This window comes from Cololabis saira, chromosome 14 (assembly GCF_033807715.1).
Source record: "Cololabis saira isolate AMF1-May2022 chromosome 14, fColSai1.1, whole genome shotgun sequence".
Classification (NCBI taxonomy): domain Eukaryota; kingdom Metazoa; phylum Chordata; class Actinopteri; order Beloniformes; family Belonidae; genus Cololabis; species Cololabis saira.
In genome coordinates this window covers 18,980,544-19,003,125 of record NC_084600.1, presented here as the reverse complement: position 1 = coordinate 19,003,125, position 22,582 = coordinate 18,980,544, and the positions used below count along the sequence as shown (strand labels likewise).

The following is a 22,582-nucleotide window of genomic DNA, read 5'->3' as shown; positions in this document are numbered from 1 at the left end:
GTTATTTTCTAATTTATAATATTTTAAAACATGTTTATAACACAAAGGGGGGGGTTTTTTACCAGTTATTTACTAATTTATAATATTTTCATAACATGTTTATAACACAGGGGGGGGGGGGTCTTTTCAGTTATTTACTAATTTATAATATTTTCATAACATATTTATAACACAAGGGTGGGTCTTCAGTTATTTACTAATTTATAATATTTTCATAACATGTTTATAACACAAAGGGGGGGTCTTTTAACACATTTATTACATGTTTATAACACAAAGGGGGGGTCTTTTCAGTTATTTACTAATTTATAATATTTTCATAACATGTTTATAACACAAAGGGGGGGGGGGGGTCTTTTCAGTTATTTACTAATTTATAATATTTTCATAACATGTTTATAACACAAAGGGGGGGGGGTCTTTTCAGTTATTTACTAATTTATAATATTTTCATAACATGCTTATAACACAAAGGGGGGGGGGGTCTTTTCAGTTATTTTCTAATTTATAATATTTTCATAACATGTTTATAACACAAAGGTGGGGGGTCTTTTTAGTTATTTACTAATTCATAATATTTTCATAACATGTTTATAACACAAAGGGGGGTCTTTTCAGTTATTTACTAATTTATAACACATTTATTACATGTTTATAACACAAAGGGGGGGGGTCTTTTCAGTTATTTACTAATTTATAATATTTTCACAACATGTTTATAACCCAAAGGGGGGGGGGGGTCTTTTCAGTTATTGACTAATTTATAACATTTTCATAACACATTTATTACATGTTTATAACACAAAGGGGGGTCTTTTCAGTTATTTACTAATTTATAAAATTGTTATAACATGTTTATAACACAAAGGGGGGGGTCTTTTCAGTTATTTACTAATTTATAACATTTTTATAACACATTTATTACATGTTTATAATACAAAGAGGGGGGGTCTTTTCAGCTATTTACTAATTTGTAAAATGTATAACATGTTTATAACACAAAGGGGGGGGGGTCTTTTCAGTTATTGACTAATTTATAACATTTTTATAACATGTTTATGACACAAAGGGGGGGGGGTCTTTTCAGTTATTTACTAATTTATAACATGTTTATAACACAAAGGGGGGGGTCTTTTCAGTTATTTACTAATTTATAACACATTTATAACATGTTTATAACACAAAGGGGGGGGGGTCTTTTCAGTTATTTACTAATTTATAACACATTTATAACATGTTTATAACACAAAGGGGGGGTCTTTTCAGTTATTTTCTAATTTATAATATTTTATAACATCTTTATAACACAAAGGGGGGGGGGGTCTTTTCAGTTATTGACTAATTTATAACATTTTTATAACATGTTTATGACACAAAGGGGGGGTCTTTTCAGTTATTGACTAATTTATAACATTTTTATAACATGTTTATGACACAAAGGGGGGGGGGGTCTTTTCAGTTATTTACTAATTTATAACATGTTTATAACACAAAGGGGGGGTCTTTTCAGTTATTTTCTAATTTATAATATTTTATAACATGTTTATAACACAAAGGGGGGGGGTCTTTTCAGTTATTGACTAATTTATAACATTTTTATAACACATTTATTACATGTTTATAACACAAAGGGGGGTCTTTTCAGTTATTTACTAATTTATAAAATTGTTATAACATGTTTATAACACAAAGGGGGGTCGTTTCAGTTATTTACTAATTTATAACATTTTTATAACACATTTATTACATGTTTATAACACAAAGGGGGGGGGTCTTTTCAGCTATTTACTAATTTGTAAAATGTATAACATTTTTATAACATGTTTATAACACAAAGGGGGGGGGGGTCTTTTCAGTTATTGACTAATTTATAACATTTTTATAACATGTTTATGACACAAAGGGGGGGGGGTCTTTTCAGTTATTTACTAATTTATAACATGTTTATAACACAAAGGGGGGGGGTCTTTTCAGTTATTTACTAATTTATAACACATTTATAACATGTTTATAACACAAAGGGGGGGGGTCTTTTCAGTTATTTACTAATTTATAACACATTTATAACATGTTTATAACACAAAGGGGGGGTCTTTTCAGTTATTTTCTAATTTATAATATTTTATAACATCTTTATAACACAAAGGGGGGGGGGTCTTTTCAGTTATTGACTAATTTATAACATTTTTATAACATGTTTATGACACAAAGGGGGGGTCTTTTCAGTTATTGACTAATTTATAACATTTTTATAACATGTTTATGACACAAAGGGGGGGGGGGGTCTTTTCAGTTATTTACTAATTTATAACATGTTTATAACACAAAGGGGGGGGTCTTTTCAGTTATTTACTAATTTATAACACATTTATAACATGTTTATAACACAAAGGGGGGGGTCTTTTCAGTTATTTTCTAATTTATAATATTTTATAACATGTTTATAACACAAAGGGGGGGGGGGTCTTTTCAGTTATTGACTAATTTATAACATTTTTATAACACATTTATTACATGTTTATAACACAAAGGGGGGTCTTTTCAGTTATTTACTAATTTATAAAATTGTTATAACATGTTTATAACACAAAGGGGGGGGTCGTTTCAGTTATTTACTAATTTATAACATTTTTATAACACATTTATTACATGTTTATAACACAAAGGGGGGGGTCTTTTCAGCTATTTACTAATTTGTAAAATGTATAACATTTTTATAACATGTTTATAACACAAAGGGGGGGGGGTCTTTTCAGTTATTGACTAATTTATAACATTTTTATAACATGTTTATGACACAAAGGGGGGGGGTCTTTTCAGTTATTTACTAATTTATAACATGTTTATAACACAAAGGGGAGGGGGTCTTTTCAGTTATTTACTAATTTATAACACATTTATAACATGTTTATAACACAAAGGGGGGGTCTTTTCAGTTATTTTCTAATTTATAATATTTTATAACATGTTTATAACACAAAGGGGGGGGGGTCTTTTCAGTTATTGACTAATTTATAACATTTTTATAACACATTTATTACATGTTTATAACACAAAGGGGGGTCGCCACAGAAGAAGAGGACCGGCTACGGTCGGCTATTGTTGCTGGAGTGCCCTGAGCAAGGTTTCAACGGTTTGAACAGGAGATCGACACAAAAAAGAAGGAGAGAAGAACATTACAGCCTACAGACAGTGAAATCCTCATTCTAAAGTAAGTTTTACGGTGGTGTCCTAATGAGTCACTGTTTAAAATCACTTTTGTGTTCAGATAGGAGATCGTTTTGCTAGAAGCCACAGGTATCAAGCTAAAGTTAACATTAAGTTACATCTCATGGTGTCTACAGATGACCAGTGTCAATGTGGCAGATGAGAGTATTAGTATTTGGTATTAAAACAAATTATTTCATTTTTTTTATAAAATGTAATTTCATTCCTTTTCAGAGTTTTATAAAATATAAGTTTTTTGTTATTTCTGCTAAGTTGCTCCGGTTATTACTGTGAAGAAAATAAAGTTAAAGTGTAAGTGTTAGGGGTAATTGTGCGTCAATCCAGTGGTAATACCTCAGGGCTCCAGAGCTCCTCTTCCTCACTTAATACAAACGAGTGAAGGCGAGAGAGTATGTGAAGCACAGCACAGCCCAACATCACCAGGTGAAAGCATCTACAGAAGCAGTCACAATCACATGCTCATTTCAGTAATTTTAAGTTAAGTTTTAGATATTTTTAAGTGTTGGTTACTGATAATATGTGTTGTTGTTTTTTTAATGGTGGCTGTATTTTGATTTTGATTACACCGATATTGTTATACAATATAGTTCCATTGAGGGAGGACATAGAAGACATAGGTGGCAGCTCTCATCCAGGGACTAGTCAGGAGAGAGAATGTGAGGCACAACACAGCCCATCATCACCAGGTCAGAGCATAGACAGAAGCAGTCACATGCTCAGTTCAGTAATTAAGTTTAGTTTTAGACATTTTGAAATGTTGGTTACTGAAGTGTGTTGTTTTTTCAATGGTGGTTGCATTTTTTTATATTATTTTTATACAATGTAGTTCCATCGAAGGAGGACACAGAGGCCTCTGATTCTGACGAGGATGTTGGTGAGCCACAGGAGCCAGACCCAGAGCCAGCTGTGTCCAGCACTGCTTTTGCTCGTCCAAGAGGACCCAGTGGTAGGTCTACTTACCTGAAACTTACTAGTTAGCTACAGTTTATCATCTAATCTTCTGGATCCATTAACTGTGTTTCCATGACCATTTTATTTGTATTCCAGATATTTCAAGATGCAAAGAGGGTCCAGTTCAGCCGTGTCTGACACAATTCCCTAGAACTCAGCATGGATGATCTCACAACTTTTCTTTGAAAAACGCCTCTCCAGCTCAGTTATGAGACAGTCAATAACTGATAAAAGAGTGATCTGGGGAAGCCCTCATCATCACAGTTTCTCTGTCCTACAGTGCTCATCACCAGTGAGTCAAGAAATCTTGAGCTTATTCTAGGATGTCTTTTGGAGTGTCTTTTGGTGTTTGTACACTGATTTTGCACTGCTCAGCAAGCTTCTCAACCTCTCTCCATAGTTCACCAAAGTAATTCTCAGTTCTGTAGTTCTGGAAAGTGTCTGTAAGGGCACCTACAAGATCTACAGCCCTTGCTAGATCAAGAGTGCTGGACTGGAGCATGTCAGAAAGACATTTGGCATCACCAAGCACTTTACAAAAGGTAACTAACAGCCCTATGAAGTGAAAATCTATCTGAGAAAGAAGACCCCTCACCTCCACTGACCTTTCTCCACGAGAACAACAATTTTTATTGTTTAATGATGTCATTTTTGAAAAATTGTTGCCAGGTTGTGTTGTACATTTTGTACATTGTTAATAAACTGCAAATTATACACACAAATCTCATCTTCTGTGTGCTTAGTATGTACATTTCAACATTTAGAGACTCAGATTGCAATTCATTGGTCGAGAAACAAATTCATTGTCATAGTCTGTGGACCCCCTGAAATAGCCTTGGCCCCCCCCTGGCCACCCCAAGGATAAAAGTCTAGCTCAGCCACTGCAAAAAGGCCCTCATTTTGTCAGAAGAAAGAATAAAGAAAGAATAATTCCTACAGATACAATAGGGCCTTCGCACTGTAAGTGCTCAGGCCTTAATAATATGACTATGGCTGAATAATATCCTCAAAAAATAGAGAAGGGACTATAATACAAGTAAAAAATGTTCAACAGGTAGAACACATGAGTTTACACACAGGTTTTAAAACACAAATATACCCAAAATTATCAAAGCAGAAAACTCTATGTGAACTAGTTACACAATGCATTACAACAGGAAAACTTTCATCAAGCAAGAGCGCCTTGCACTTCTACTACTCTGCACTGTTATAAATCATATCCTCATAATCAATCTCAACCTCATCCTCGTTGTCTGCTCTGTCATCATCTTCTTCTCCAGACTCTACATTCTTGTTGTCTTGCTCTTCTTGCTGTGAGTGTGTGTACGTGTTGCAACATCTACCATCATAGCCTTTGCAGAAGCAGTAGCTGGTACAGGCCAGGCCTGCAACTGCACAGCTGCACTTTGCTGTTGTACATGGCTTTAACCCAGCTTTGCAGCTACAGCTGATAATGTCCAACAGGGCAGGAGGAGCAATGGGGCTTGCATCCAGGACAGGCATGATGACTTCCTCTCCTTCCTTCTCGCCTTCTTTCTTGTCCCATCCAAACTTTGTGATGTCCACAGCTGGTGGATCAGGGCGGTCTGCTGCTTTCCAAAGCAGCACCTGTAGATGGGCACGTCGTCCATGAAGGTGCACGTTTCACTCTGTAGGAGGCAGTGTCTTCAGTGCTGGGGGGTTTTTATGCTTTCGGTAGATGTCATATCTGGCGACGTTCAGAGATGCCGACTTCCTCTGGTTGTACAGAGCCAGGAAGAAACCCCTCACTGCCTCTGTGATCTGCAAATCAGTAGCTCCCTCCTCTCCAATAAAGTGAAGCAGGTCACCAGGTACTACTCTCATGGCCTTGAGCGCAGACACCTTCCCTTTCCCGGTGGGATAGGAGGTGGTGTCACACCCGGAGAGAGCATGCATAGCCAGGATGGAGCGACACTGCTCACCCAGATTCTCTACTGTCGAATTGATATTGAGAACAGTGCCATCCCATCTCTCCATCTGCAGGTGAAATGTGATACCCACCTTCCAGCACCAATAGACCATGAGCACAAACACATCAGTGTCATCGCTGAGAATGCGGACAGTTTTAGCTCCACGCCTGGCTGCATCCAACATGGATGAGATGAGGGAGACGACGACCTCATCATGAGTGACAATACTGTCTGCTCTGCTAACCATCTTGATGTGGTCTCCTATGCTGTGCATGCACAGGAGCTTGCCCAGCCTCCGCTTGTTTGTTTCTTCATCACTTTGTCGCGGCTAGGTAGAGGGGTCGTCAGTGAGAGTTGGTACTCTGTTGAGTGCTCCCCGGCTCTTCTCTGCCTCTCGTGGTCTTTGGCAGAGACTTGCTCATACCGGTCAAAGATGACAAACGTTTGGCATATGTAGCGATTAAGCCTGCGACCCATGCTGGCTGCAAGGTCAGTCACGGTGCCTGACGATGGCCACACCACGTGGTAGATAAGCTGCGATGCATCAACGAGTACAATGTCTGGTGGGTGGGGATTGGGGACAAGGATTCCAAGATGCTGGATGATCACAGACTTGTTACCCTTTCTGAGGCATCCATACTCATCGGTGATGGATGCAGGGACCGGGCCGAGCTCGTAGTCAAAGAGGGCAGAGAGCTCAATTCTTCTCTTGTTCCCCACCACCAGCAGCCGAGCAAACAATGCCTCAAGGTCACATATGATCTTCCCATTGACCTTCACTCCTTTTGTCTTGAATTTCATTGTCACCACCTTATTTGAGATGGGCACATGAAATCCCCCAGGAAGTGATGAAGAGAACAGTGTGCTCATGTCCTGTCCAATCTTCAGTGCATCTTGCACATTGACCTTTCCATCCGCCATCTGGCCGTTTATGATATGGTGGAGGGTAGTAGTCTCTGTGGTGAGTGGGTGGGAGTTTTCCCATAGCACTCTCAGGATTTTAGCCCGGTCCTCTGCAGCGACCTGCTCAGGGTTGGTGGAGATGCCCTTCATGCCTCCTACTCCCTTCCCTTGCTTGATGCATGTCTGCTCCCCAAACATATCACCACTCACTGCAGCTGCACCATCTGAGTGGTGGCACACATGGCTTCCGGCGAGGAGGTCATCCTTGGCAGTAGCAGGAAGGTGCTGCATGTCACGCAGATGCCATGTGATCCATCTTGAGTAGTGATGATGACCGGCGGCAAGAAATAGGGCAGCATATCTTCAAGGCACTGTTGTTGCAGCAGCCAGTCATCCTCTCTTTCTGCTCGCCAGAACCTGTGAGCTATTAGGGTTGGGGTGATGAAGCAATCCACCCATAGCCGGCCTGTGGGGTGCTCTCTCGCTTTCTCCAGGAATGCCGTTATCTGCTCGTGAGTCTTCTCCCCCTCCTCCAAGAAGTCATGAAGAAGAGCAGACACAACCATACAGAAGGCTTGCATAGCCTTGGGCCAGGCCTTCCCATTGAAGATGGATGTCAGGCCTCCAAATGATGCACCTACTAGCTCCTCCACACCGGTTGAATTCATCAGTTCTCCAATTGAGCCGATGAAGGACATGAGAGTGTGCATCATCCCAGGTCTGAGCACCACTGATGACCATCGCTGTGGATCACTCCACTTGATCAGGCATGCGATCATGTACAGCTGCATGTCAAATGTTATATGACTGTGGCTCATGCCAAGGCGCCTGAGTGATGTGTCTAAGTAGGCGATGGTACTGAGCACTGTATCAGGCAGGGGGCGAGTCAAGCAGTGGTCCAAAGACACTGATCGTCTTCAGCTTAGGATCACTGTCATCACCATCGCGATCTTGCACAACATTGTAGGCTGACCAGTCCAGGGGAAGAGGGGAAGAGTGGAGCTGACAGAGCCAAGCAGCATCCTTCTTCTGTGCTCTTGAAACACTCTGTTTGATGGCATCTTGGATAGCATCAGTTATTGGGACTTCCTTTAGAGCTGGTGGAGTCATCTTCTTGGGGCCTGTATAATGTTCAATGACAAAACTGCTCCCTTCTGCTAGACAAAGTTTCCTAGCTTCGAGCTTCGTCAGACGGGGTACTTTTAGTGACATGACTCCACCACCAGGAGTGGCTCCTCCAGTGAACAGGATACCTGCTGGATTCTGCACAAACTGAGTGGCCATGGCATGAGTCGTGCGGCGATCATTGGGTGTGAAGACGACAAGATCAAAATTATCACCCCAACTGTGATAGGGCCGATGCGTTTCTCTAGGCCAACTGCGCACAGGTACATATCTGGGTCCTCAGAAGCATATTTGGCAGCTGACTTCCGGAACCGTAGGACTTCATCATAGGTAGTGACAATGCCATGCTCATTTAGGTTCTGAACCAGTTCTGAGCTACCATGCTTATGGTGGAGTTTCACAGCAAGCCCCAGAGATGTCTGATTCCAGCTCCTACTGATGTGCTGCTGGATGCATTGAGCAAGTGTAAGTGTTGGTTTAGTCACCTTTCCTTCCTTGGACATGAGACTGGAGACAAGCTTGAGGAGGGTTGGACTTGTGTCTTGTATGACCTTGTCATGTCGGAAGCTGCCAAGGTCATATTCACGGGGCAAGGGAATATTCCGGACCTCTGCCCGCACTCTCCTAACAAGCTTGGTGACATCATCATCATCACTAGGTTTCAGCTTGTTTTACTAGTTTGAGTGACTTACCAACGCACTGTCTAAAGCCAACAATAGTCAGGCACCCTTCAACCCTCAGTACAACTACAGTGTCACCATAATAATCACACAAGTTGGATAGCATCTGCTTCCTGCAGAGGTCCCCCGAATTAGCTTCATATACATCGTGTAACTCTGACACAGTCCAGGTCACCGACTTGTTTGCATTCATGTGGTCAATGACAGCAGCTAAGCAGCTATCAACTGGTTTATAACTAACACTTGCACTTGAGTCAATAGGCACCTTCCTAAAATCATTGTAGCTTTCGGTGTGATACTGGGCATCAGTTGCAGGCAGGTCCAGGATGCCATTCACCCGTAGCTCCACTACCCTAGCCCAGTCATCCTGTCGTTCATCACATTTAGAGGGTTAGGGTTAGCTCTCTTGATTCTGAAATGTAAGTCCAATGTATTAAGCACATCAATAACCTCAAAATCGACTAAAATTCATCAAAATCGGGGGTTGAAATTGAAAGTGTTGAGTTGAAATATGGCCACTTCTGGTTGAAACGGCCATTTTGAATTCTGAAAATGTCAGAAATGGATTCAGCATCATCAATAACCCCCCAAACCACTCCAATATTGTCCAAATTGGCCAAGCAATTGCTGAAATATTGTCCATATATGTGAGTATGCTAATTGTTGCTAATTATGCTAATTGCCCAACATATGCAAGTTAGCATCCGGCAGTTTCTAAATGCTGGCGACCTATACTGTACATTTCTAACATAAAACTTTGGGGTACTCAACATTTCCGGGTTCACAATAGGGCTCCTGATGTTAATTACAGGCCACTCTTCAGCTTAACATGACACTATGGTCAAATTTCAACAATTTCAATCTTTTCTAGGGGTACCAACTAATTAGTATATACGTGTATAATAACTCTCTGTCATGAGAGATGGCTCATTTGTTTGGACCTTTCCTCTGAGCTTCACTGATTATGAGTTGTACAGACACTTCCATAATTTGTACTCTGGACGCAGAGAAGCCAATTTACTTCCTTTCTACAAGCGTTTGCGTTGGATATTATTTGGCCACTTGCAGTGCTCCAAAACTTGGTCTATGTGAGAAAGATGAGGCAAAACTACCCGGGGCTTTGGTATGTCTTAAGGATATGCTGCCACTATGTGGTCAGAGGCCATTAACAACACATAAAAGTGACATTTTGTGCATCATTTGGACATGTAAGCAAAGTGGACCTGATTCTCACCCTGGAGACTACCCTGGAGACTACCCTGGACATCCCCGGTTCCAACCGCAGCAAGGAAACTAAAGGCGCTGCAGAATAATTTATCAAAACATTTTATTTTTCGAACAACGATACAATATGTCACAGAAAAATCACAGAGGGATTTAAGACAGGTCTGGCTCAGGTCTTTTTCTTCTATGTGAGTTCTTTTGGAAGCAATGAGTGCAGCAAAAATCAAACAAGTCAAGAGCAAAAAACAACATTATTAAATCCTCCAAATGTAACTGATGAGGACGAGACAGGAGAAACCTTGACGCCATTAAAAGTCACATCCCTAAGAGTCTCTGCAAAAGTGTCAAGAATTACGACTACAGTTTTAATGCTCATCATAAAACGACTAATGCCACACGAGATTATGAATTTCATACAATGCATGTAAAAAAGAAAAGAAAAGATCTTTAGGTATTTATCTGTTAGATACAGTACAAAGACATCATCCCATTTGTGTAACCAGTAAACTGTGTTGAAATGGTTCTAAGCACCAGATGGTTGATTTGAGCCGTATCTTACGTTCATACATAATCATATGCTGTTTAATGAGGGGGTGTTGAGGCAAGGAAGGGCCTAGCACCATGAACATTAAACTGCCCCCCTGATTGCACTTCCCCCTATCCACGCTCTATGACCATACTACATTTTTAAAATACCTTGTAGCCCCTTATCAAATGAAGCATCCTTTGATATGCAATAAATATATCAGAAAACAACCATTTACAGTATAAATAATGTCACCATTTACAATTTTCCATATTCTCCATAATATATATATATAAAAAAAAAGAAAAATAACAGGAAAAAAACAGTAACTGACAACATAAAGAGGTATAAAAGTGGAAAAATCTTCCCATTGCAGTTATTTAAACTAGAGTGAAACGGGGTATTTTCAGCGCACCTTAGAATATAGCATCAACAAAAAAGGAAACAAATGACATCAACAACTTAAATTTTGACTGAGAACAAAATAACATAAATCTTCTAGTAAACCTGAAACGGATACAGTATGTACATTAAATGGTGTGCAGAGACTAATGAGGGCAGAGGAGTGATACAAAACGTGTCATTTGAGGGGAATTCACTGTAACTCTCCGATAATAGCTAACAAACTTGAAAATAGGCTTACATAGATACAGACCAGTGAGAAATGAAGATATTCTGTCCGTAGAAAAGATGTAGAAATAGCAGAGCAACATCTAGGGTCATTCAGAAACAGACAATAAAATAGTTTGAGAGCAGTATAGGAAAAGGTTTAGACTGCAAAATGCTTTTCTTAAAATGTTGCCTGCTGATACATTTTCTCAGGGAGGATCGGACGAACAGGTTTCGCTTTTGTTTTTTTTCAAACATCAACAGACGTGAGATGATCCAGAAATCGCTTACCGTGCCTTTAATGTCTCTTGTTTTGGATTCATACAAAAAAAAGCGTTATTATTCAGAATTGCATCGTGTTTTTCTGCTCAACTTTTTTCAGCACTGCATTTGCGTAAAAAACAAGAAGCACAATTTCAAAATGCAACCTAATGCTGAAAATCATTATTAGTGTGTAATTAACACATTTGCCATGAAAAAAATAAAATAAAGTAATGGACTTCTAAAAATCTGAGCCTGCCTTAAGTTTGATATCATGTGCTCGTCATCGTCATCATCCTCATCTCAGTCTGAAAACCCTGCGGCAGTGCGTGAAGCTGAGGCCCACCAGGATGGAAGTCTGGGGCAGAACAGAGATGGGGAAGCAGTCCACTCAACTGCTTCAACCCACCGGTTTGTCCTATTTTGCAGTAAACGATTATGATTGTGTATATTTATGTACATATTACTTAACGGGCTAGTTCACCGATGGTAACATTGATGCTGAACGCTCATCCCCCCCCGCCTCTCTGCACCATGTCTATGCACACCACTGTGTATTCCATAAATTCATTCACAATGTACAAATATTTATTATCTCTGTCATCTACAAACAAGAACACTGCAACAAAAGAGGTATAAAACTGGGTGTTTTTTCCCCCCATTCATAAAGTAAAAATGACACTTCTGTATGTCTGTTTTGTTGGTGTATCATACAAAGTACATTAGCCACCGTCTTGCTGGACACAAAAATGTCAAGTCTTCCCTTTACATAATAATTTCAAACTGAGAACGAAACCATATGAGTCCACTAGGTAACCCGTATTTTAGAGTAACTGATAAAAATTTTTGGATTCATTTTCTAATGCTAACATAAATCCGTATTTTGTGTGTTTAACCACCTAATGACATATCCTCCAAATACAGTTTGCAAGGCCAATGTGGTGTACTTTTAGGCTGGTAAAACTTCTTTTTTTTTTCTTTTTCCTTTTGTATTTAATGAGAATAAATAAGACTGGAATAGCACCTCAAAGAGTTTACAGACAGGAATTACAAATGTCAGAGTTTACCTGAATACCAAACAAAAACAGGAACCAATACGATGCCAAACGTGACAATCATGTACTTTCGTGAAGAGATTCCCCTGCTGGTACAATAAAATCACAGCAAATTCATGGACATATAGAATAACTAGATTGGTGTAAAAAAGTTTCGACTGAATTTGCATAAAAGTACCTGAATCAATACAAAGAACCAGCTACTTAACGCTTCTGACTCACAGCAGTGTCCGTTGAACATAGAAAACCTGATTTTCAGTGATAGCAGTGCTCAGATTTTTTTCTTTGTTTTTTTTTCTTTTTTTTTTAACTCATATGAAATGCTTTTCATGAGAAGAACCAGTCTAGTCATTCTATTACAAAACACGCGTCCAATCTGCAGCTGGTATGGGGAAGACAGGGAGCTTTCGTTGGACCGGCCCGCGTTTCTCTACCTTTCCGTGTGACGTAAACAATGCTGATTAAAACGTGATTGGCTGATTGAGAAAGTGTTTGCGGGAGCAGACGACCTCGACGACGACCTTTGTGCTGCCGTTAGAGTTTTGGTTTTGGCTGAAAAACGTGCGACGTGCACGAGTCCTCACTTGGAAGGAGGCGATGGAGTCTGAAGGAGGGAGACAAAGAGGGAGAGATCAGGTTACCGGCACAATGTTCCACCCAACATATACATAGAATTACAAACAAATGGTTTTAAGGGCCCGGGTGGTGTCTGTGGAGTTACACTCAAAAGTATTTTTTGTATAATCTCAATCCAGAAAAAGATGGGACAAAATGGAAAGCAGCTGATGTCAGTAAGGATTTGCTCCAAATCCATGACACGCTGAGTCCTTCAGGAGGAGATGCGGGGAGAAAATCTCCTCTTCCTGAACAATATCATTCAACCAGTAAAGGCGTTTGGAGGAATTTTAGTTCATGAAAGTGAACTCTGCCAGCCTGAGCTGGACACCCTCATCTGATCCGCCGGATGGCTCTGCATCAACAGTCATTCAACAGTAGCCGATAAAACAACCACGGACGGGACACTTGGGGAAATGATTGTCAAGCACTTCAACACAAATCTCCCTCCACAAATGAAGCAGTTTTTCTTGATCTGTCGTTGCTTTTTTCTCGTCTTTCCTGTCGTCTCAACCCCCAACCAGTTGAGGCCGATGGCCGCCTCTCTGATCCGGTTTTTCCTTCCCACAGTCACCCGGTGCTTGCTCAGGACAGGGGATCGGGGATCTGGCCTCCGGCAGGAGGGCCCCCCTTTATGATCCACGTACTGCTCAGGGTTTCTTCTCTCATAAAGGGGAATTTTCCTTGCCACTGTTTGGCTAAAGGTTTTTCTCCCACTAGGGGAGTTTTTACCTGCCATTGTTACGGTTTATGTAATAATTGCTCGGGGGTCATGTTCTGGGTCTCTGAAAAACGCCTAGCGACAACTTCTGTTGTAATAGATGCTATATAAATAAAACTGAATTGAATTCATCGTATCGAAGACTTTTTTTTTTTTTCACAATCTGTTGGTTTCCTTGGCTCATGCAGTAATGATAATGATTGTTTAATTTATTGGCTCAGTCTCAACTGGACTCATTTGGGATGAGCTGAACTGTATCGCTGAAGTGCCTTCGGTGAATAAAGTGGAACCAAACTGAACAAATTTCACTTAAAAATCTCCCATGCAAACAAAAGCTGACTGTGATCAGATGAATCAGTAATCCAGATCTCTGGGCATCATGTGATCCAGATCAGAGATGAAATGAACCATGCAGACTCTTATCAGCATCACGTACATTAAGATTTTTGGCCTTTAAGACTAAATCTTTTCCGGGAATGTCCATGAAATTTACAACAATACAATTAGAAGTTCCATTCTGTAGACATTACAAAGGCAGGGCTGAGGGAGAGGAGGCTAAAGGCACGGGACTGGCCTGCTAAAACAAGAACTCCTCATACTGTTGAAAGGTATTTGTGGAGGATGTCCAAGACAAAATAAGGCCTGAAAGTCTTCATGACTTGGTGTCCTCAGAGCCAAATCTCTCTCCCGTGTTGGGAGAAGAAACAGCAACATTAGAAAATGATTAACTTCTCGGTGTGTCAACTCTGTACTTTAATGTTTCGTAGGTCTCAAATGCAAAACCAGCTGTATATTAACAAATCACGCAAAGCTGACGTGATAAAATATTTCAGACCCTGAGCCCATCTAATTAAAATATAAAAATCTCAGTTTTATCAATTATTATTATTATAATTATTATTTTATAATTTGGAATTAAATAACAACCGACAATCCAAGCAAGACGCCCTCGGATGCCTGAAGTTGGAGGATCAATATCTGTCAACTCTTCAAAGCCAACAGAATCCACTGGTACTTCACAAATCCCCGTCACTTACGCCATCGCCTAACCTACGTGACTAAAATACGTTCTCTGAGAAGACCACTCAATGTGGCCTCTGGTTTAAGGTTCTAATGAGACAAAACACCGGAAACAGAGACTTCTGATCATGTGAATCGAGTGCAGTTTTTCCCTGGAATGAGATTTATGAGGGTGAAAACACCAAATAAGACCAAATTCTGAGTAGGGCTGCTGAAAGGGGAGTTTTTCTTGTCGTTCTTTGGCAGCTCGCTCATTGTGTCTTCGTCCAAGCATGGTCATCCTTCCATCGTTGTGATCTGTGAAGTCTTGGCTGCACACCAATACCAGTGTAACGTCTGTAGATTAGGTGGTTTTGGTTTCTGGATTTTTATGTGTGTGTTGATTATTGTTTGTTTAGATGGAGACCGTTTCGATAGGTTTGCAGCTGAGCTTTGGAGTAATGTATCATTCTTTTGACTAAAAATTGAATGAATGTCGGGGTGGCCTCTCGCCGGGTGGGGGTCGTTGGCCTGAGGGGTGTGGGCCTCCTGGTCGCATGTCCGGCCCACACCGGGTGGTCGGGGTTCGCCTGGGTCCCGGTCCGCCGCCCAGGGTTCCCTGGCTGCCTCTTCCCGTGGTCGTGGGGGCTACGTCCGTGTCTGTTTGTTTGTTTTTTCTCTTACAGATTTCAAAGGCTTGCGTGCCCATTGAGTGTTTTCCTGTGTTTCTCTCATTTCAGATTTGCAGCAGATGCCACTCCCCCAATCCCCCTCATATATAAGTTTTAAAAAAGAAAAAAAAAATTATGCCTGTTATTGCTGGTACATCTGAGTATTGAGAGGAGAGGAAGAGAGAGAAAAAAAGAAAAAAAAAAACCTGGAACCCTGGCATTCATGGATTGCATGACATTTTTATAACTTGCCAGTGGACCAGAAACGGTCACAGAGAGATTCCTGTCAACCATCCACCAAAGCTACTGATCCACAGATCCATCCATCCACCCACTTCTGGGTGGCTGGAACTGATCCCTGACCGTCGCAAGAATAACATTTTATGAACTAAACCAAAGTGATACCGACCAGGACGAAGTTGTCGTAGGTTCTCATCAGCTCCTCCATCCGGTACTGTTCTAGCACCACGACCCCCGACAGCAAAGAGCTCTTGGCCCGGGCGCAGTCCTCACAGTGCACCACGTAGGTCTTCTTGCTGCTGCTCTCGGTGGTCACGAACAGCAGGTCGAACACCTCCACCTGCACAAGCACAAGCATCAGCACACCACCGCAGTTCACGCCATGTCTGGGCTACGCCAGGGGGAGTACCCTTATGTTGTGCTTTTTATTATTTTACCTCTTTTCTTATCATTTTATTTAATTTTATTTGTTATTTAACTTAAATTAAATACTTATGATTTTTGAAAATGGATAAGCCCTGAATGCAGGCATTGTGACGTAGAACTGTCAAATTGGTTTGATTCACCGCACGAATCGGCACAGATTACTTTGTAATACTGTATTTGACACAGTCTTTGTACGTTTTGACCGTATAGAAATAAGACCTGGAAACAGGTATTGTGGCATAGAATTGTCAAATTGGTTTAATTCACCGTACGAATTGTTACAGATTACTTTTGTAATACTTTATTTGACCCAGTCTTTGTACGTTTTGACCGTATAGAAACGTAATTCTTGCCATTCTAAGAATGAAATGTGTACCTGTTGTACTATACTGCCCTTACAACTTGTGATTTTTACTATTTTACCTCTTTTCTTATATTTTTTTTAAATTTACTGTTAAATTGTGTCTTGCCGCTTTTAATGTTGATGTTAAACACTTTGAATTATCTTGTGTTGAATTGTAAGATAAGATAAAAGATATTCCTTTATTTTCTCCCTCAGTGGGGAAACTTATTTTGTTGGCAGCAGTACACTTAGCACACGCATGCAGGGGAAGGGTAAAAAGACTAAAAAGTAAAAAATAAAAAATATATAAAAAATACAAAAATTATATATGTAAAATATGTATAATTACAGAATATGAGCAGTATATACAGTAGAAGAAAAAAACAGTGCAAAAAAAGCAGGTAGAGTGTTGTGAGGTAGACTGGTAGATATTGCACATCTTATATTATTGCACAGTTATTGTCCATTGGCTACTGAGAGCAGGCCTTGTTGTAAATTTGTGCTATACAAATAAACTTGCCTTGCCTTGTCTTACAGGAAAACAGAGACTCACGTCGCACTCGTTGCAGTAATAGGCGGGCTCGTCCTTCACGCGCCGCTGGTAGCTGATCTTCTTCCCCGCAGCCACCAGCTGGTCCCTCAGAATCTGGATGTGCTTGATGGACTGCATCAGGCAATGTCTGGGGGGGCAGAGGAGCGGAGAGTAGAGCGTGAAGCCAGGCGTCCCTCTGCCCCCGTTTCCCCCACGGACTGATGTCTTACTTGATCATCTTGAAGGTGTCCGTGTCCGTGATCTTGAGGGTGCGGGCCACGCTCCACGTGACGTGGATCATGGGAACGATGGACTTCACCTTCTTCACCTGGTTCCACTCAAAGCGCTCCAGGGCGAGCTGATATTGGTAGGCTGTGAGGGGAAAACACGGACGAGACACGGCTGACGGAGGCGGGACATTCAACAGCATAACGGACCCGACAGAACCGGCAGCGGGTCTGTAAACTGATGCACATTAGAAATAGGGATGGGCGGTATGGACTAAAAAATGTATCACGATAATTTCTGGCATTTATCCCGATAACGATAAAAAAAATACCAATTCAACTCCACCTTTGTAACTATAAATCTATCTCCACATTCAGTCTTTGGAGCCCCCAAAACACTGCTCTAAAAGATAGTAAATGCTACTAAACTACACCAATTAAATTGAATTGATAAAAACCAATTAAATGAGTTACACCTGTACTGCAAAACTGTAATAACTCAAGCTCCTTCCTTCCTTCCTTCCTTCCTTCCTTCCTTCCTTCCTTCCTTCCTTCCTTCCTTCCTTCCTTCCTTCCTTCCTTCCTTCCTTCCTTCCTTCCTTCCTTCCTTCCTTCCTTCCTTCCTTCCTTCCTTCCTTCCTTCCTTCCTTCCTTCCTTCCTTCCTTCCTTCCTTCCTTCCTTCCTTCCTTCCTTCCTTCCTTCCTTCCTTCCTTCCTTCCTTCCTTCCTTCCTTCCTTCCTTCCTTCCTTCCTTCCTTCCTTCCTTCCTTCCTTCCTTCCTTCCTTCCTTCCTTCCTTCCTTCCTTCCTTCCTTCCTTCCTTCCTTCCTTCCTTCCTTCCTTCCTTCCTTCCTTCCTTCCTTTAAACGGTAAAATATCGCCCATTCCTAATTAGAAAGTAAACAAACGCGTGGGGTCTTCTCTAGAAATGTGTCCGCGAGGCACCACTGAACACGAGCTATTGATTCACGGGGAGCTCCTCTCTCCATCGACACCGAGGATTTTACATCCTGAGCTGATCACGTCTCCCTGGCTCCAAAGAAAACAAGCGTCCAATCTGATGACTTTACAAAGAGTGTGTCCCATGTTTGAATATTTAATCATATCCCACAGCGGTTGTCACCTCATGGCACAAATATTGTCTCGGCCACTTCGAGCTCGTCCATATGGCCGACAGCCCGAGCGGAGCACATGGAGGTGAATTGTTATTCTGTAACATTACAGCTTCTCGGTGAAACCGGTTTCTGATGGACGTACGCAGCTGCCTGAACACACACGTTGCATCCGATACAGAGCTTTTACACTACTACTGCTGGACCTGTAGAGCCTGGGCATCTATTTTACTGGTTTTGGCAGCAACTCTGACCATGTAAAAGTAAAAAAAAAAAAAGTTCATCAGATCGGTATCAGGGGTCTTTGTTATCTGAAACTAAACTAAACAAAGAATCAATTCATATGAAAACTAAATAACAGTAAGTAAGTTTGTATTCTCCCTGCACCCCCACAACCCCCCAACCCTAGTTTTCCAGATGCATCTCTGGCATTAGATTTTGTTTTCTTACTATATCTCTAACTTTATTTTATATTTACCTACAAAACATGACATTTGGAGATCAGAGGATCATAAACATTTGGTGGGTTCAATGTCCTGCAAAAAGGCTAGCTGTGTATAAATAAAAGATTCAACTGCGACACATCTTTATAAAGCCAAGTGACGGATGCTGCAGCTTCCACCGAAGAGCACAGAAATCTTCAGTAGCTGACTTCAGCGGTGAAATCTCAATCATATATCAATTTTTAAATATTACCTTGCAGCGAAGACGGCTAACGCTGGAGCACGCATGGTATAGACGGATTCAGTATGATCTGAGGTATCTGCCCTAAAACGGACCCTGAGCCGAATTAAATAAAGTGTTAAATGTGAGGTGAGATTATTTGCTTTGACTTTCCAGGCAGCAAATAAAGTTCACCAAGAATCGAGGTGAAAACATTCACTTTCTCTGGTCAGATCAGATTAGAAATAAATACTGTACAAATATTAGGTGAATATGTAACTTAAATTGAAGGGTGTTTGGCAGAATAGTCCGGAGCAAAACTAAACCAGAACAACTAAAGTCATGCAACATTATTAATCATTATTAAAATCACAAAACATGCAGCAGTCCTCATTTTCAGAAACAACAACCGGATTCTTGCGAATTCTAGAAATGTGAATCAAGCTGAGCTCAAGTCATTTTAAAACTATCCTTACCGGCAATTTTAACCAGATTATATTATTTTCTTAATGTGTCTCACTGGAAGGAGCAGGACCTGCATGTGGGAGGGTTTTCCTCGGCGGAGACGATGACGGACACAGTAAAAGTTCCGAGCCGTTATTCTGACTGATGGAACTGTGGTGATTATGGATTAGTGATAATCACATTTCATGCATGTCTTTCTGCGAGACTCACAGTTCAGCGGCCCCACGTTCCAGGCGATGTTGTTGCACCAGCCCACCGCCTGGACCCAGTGCACGGTCCCCGCGTTGATCCACACCAGGTCCCCGGGCCTCTGGATGAAGCGGTACACGGGGATGTCGGAGCTGTAAAGATCCTCCAGGACGGGCCACCAGGACCCCGTGAGGTAGTCCACGCCGTGCCTGTGTGGAAGCAGAGCAAACTTAGTCCCCCCCGGGCTTCAGCCGCTCCTGATGTGGAGTTCTGCAGACTGTACACTCACTTCTCGCAGAATGTGTTGATGGCTCCCCAGTAGTTCTCATGGACGGCGAACCACTCGCAGTCGCCGGGGCCGATGTTGATGTTGACGGAGCAGAAGTTGTTATTCTCTTGGTGGCCTTGCGGAGGAAAAAGGAGTTTATATTACAGTAATCCCTCGTTTTTCGCGGGGGTGATGTTCCAAAAAGAACCCGTAATAGATGAAATCCGTGAAGTTATTATTATTGAGCTTTATTTCGAATATGCATATTAAAAAAGAACAATACAAAAAAGTAAAAAAAAAAAAACTAAAAAAAAAAAGACTGCATAATATAAGTCTATATATCACCATGAATATACATCCATTTATCAACATATCTACATATAACTATATATCCATATATATTAACAGAGATATACCCATACATAAATACTGTATGTATAATATATCTCTATATATCCATATACAAACATATATATAACATGTTTATTTCCATAATATTAATCTTTTATATATATATATATATATTATCTAATATATCTACACATATTAAATAAATCTATATATATCTACATTTTTATTCGCCACTGTATTTTGAGAAAAAAGTTTCTTTATATCTTTTTTTAAATTGTGATATGTTTTGACTTTGTTTTAGGTCTATGCTCAGGCTGTTCCAAAGTTTCACACCATAGGTAGACATACAGTCTACCTATGGAAATAGTGACGTTTATTTTTTTTTTACAATTTTTATAGGCTTCAAATTGCGGAGATCAGCACCGCCCCACCACGGCCAGAGTTATTGGATTTCAACGGGAGAAAATGAAAAATGATTCTGAAAAAGAATACAATAAGTACAGTAGGACAAATTGTGACTGGCGTGTATTTCACTGATCTTCCGCTGGCGCTGTATCCTGACTCTGCAGCGTCTCTTTCTCCTAAAGCCGCGGTGCAGGTGTGTTTTTTCGAGAGAAGAACATAGTTATGGGTAGTTGTCGTCGCTCTTTTTTTCTTCTGGGCAAAAAGATTCTTATAACCCGACATGCCACCATGGATTATATCTGAACTGTAATGAACGCTGGAGCCCATTGGCCGTTCTCAGCTTGTTGCTAAGCAACCAACGTTATTGACACAGGAAGTGAAGAAGCGGGGAGACTGTTTAGCCAATCAGAATGCAGAACACAATGCACAATGCAAATCTGTGAAGCAGCGAGACGTGAAAGGTGAACCGCGTTATAGCGAGGGATAACTGTACTTCATTAATTCCTTTATTGGGAATATTTAAAAACGGACATGCTTGTAAAAATGAGCAGAGCGCCACACTGACCTGGCGTGCGGCTGCCCGGCACCTTCATGTACAGCTGCACCGTGTTCATGCCCAGGATGGTCTGCCCCACCAGACTCAGCATGTTGTTGCTGGATTCCACGCGCATGAAGGCCGGCAGCTTCAGCAGCTCCTGCAGCTGCGGCTTCCACCTTCCACACAGACAAGAACAGAGATGAAACCCAACGGGCTTCAGCACCGGTCCTCCCTCAGCCAAGCTGAACTTAACCCTCTATGACCTACCATAGAACAAGTCTGCCTAAGCATATCTTTACATTTCTGCATGCTATACTGCCATTTTATGGAGTATTTTTATTTGCTTTGCATCAAAACAACCCATATAAGCCAATGTTTAATAATCTGTATGTTACAAGTCCATACGAACTAAATAAATTGCTAAAAAGCGCAAATAACTACCAAAAAAATGTAAATAGTTTTTTTATTTTACACATATTTTTCTAAATACAGAAATCCCACAGCTAGATCCCTCAAGATTGTCAATGGAAAAAAAGTAAAACAGAAGCCTTTTAAACCACAGAAAATGAATTCATACTTTAGTTTGTGCACCTTTGCAGCATGTCATCCCCATTCTCTCTCTCTACCCCCTTCCTGTCTGCAACTTCAATAAAAGGGCCAGTAGAGCCCAAAAAAATCTTAAAAAAAAAAAAAAACTTTGGTAAACTGTTTCACGCGCATAGACTTTGGTGGATCCATAATATGTGTGTGTGTGGGCTGAGTTGAGTATGTAGAGCGTGTATGGTGTGTGTGGGTGGGTTGTCGTTGAGTAATCTTTTGTGATAAAAAGCACAAACAAGAGCGCAAACTCAAACCGACTAGTTTCCCGGGGGAATGACGTCACCTCCCTTTTCGCGGGAAGTGGAGTGGAAAAATACAACCTGATGACACGCTGACAACGTTGTGATGTATGTGTCAACGTAGGACGTGCTCACCGCTACCAGATCTATAAATAACCCGCAATGTCAATTATGAAGATTTCTGTGTGCGCAATTTTACTGGATTATTATGTGATTTTTCCCAAACGATTTAATGGATTAAAACTCTAGGACACTAAATGCCAGATATGTAAATAAAACTCTTCCTGTTTAACATGCAAAAAGAATTATTGCTCTCTTTTATTTGGTTGTAGTTGTACAAACATTTTGAAAAATCAATATGCAAACGGCAGCGCCGGCGCTCCAGCCGGTCATGAAAGGTTAAAAGTTCTTGTCACCTTTTAGGGTCGGACAGATCGATGTTGGTCCCGAATTTGATGATCTTCTTGAATGACTTCTGCTCGGAGC

At 40.9% G+C, this 22,582-nt stretch overlaps 1 protein-coding gene across 3 annotated transcripts in view; it reads right to left on the bottom strand.

The window, feature by feature from the left end:
• Positions 1–10,128: 10,128 nt before the first annotated feature.
• Positions 10,129–22,582, bottom strand: part of LOC133459761 (lysine-specific demethylase 6B-like) — a 34,710-nt gene continuing 22,256 nt past the window's right edge. For all 3 annotated transcript variants that reach the window (XM_061740039.1, XM_061740040.1, XM_061740041.1), the window contains 8 exons: positions 22,513–22,581; positions 21,285–21,433; positions 19,985–20,099; positions 19,717–19,904; positions 17,271–17,412; positions 17,062–17,188; positions 15,909–16,079; positions 10,129–13,097 (listed from right to left, as the gene is read on the bottom strand). In XM_061740039.1, the coding sequence (XP_061596023.1) occupies positions 13,074–13,097; positions 15,909–16,079; positions 17,062–17,188; positions 17,271–17,412; positions 19,717–19,904; positions 19,985–20,099; positions 21,285–21,433; positions 22,513–22,581 (985 nt within the window). In that variant the 3' untranslated portion in view covers positions 10,129–13,073. The remainder of the gene's footprint in view (positions 13,098–15,908; positions 16,080–17,061; positions 17,189–17,270; positions 17,413–19,716; positions 19,905–19,984; positions 20,100–21,284; positions 21,434–22,512; position 22,582) is intronic.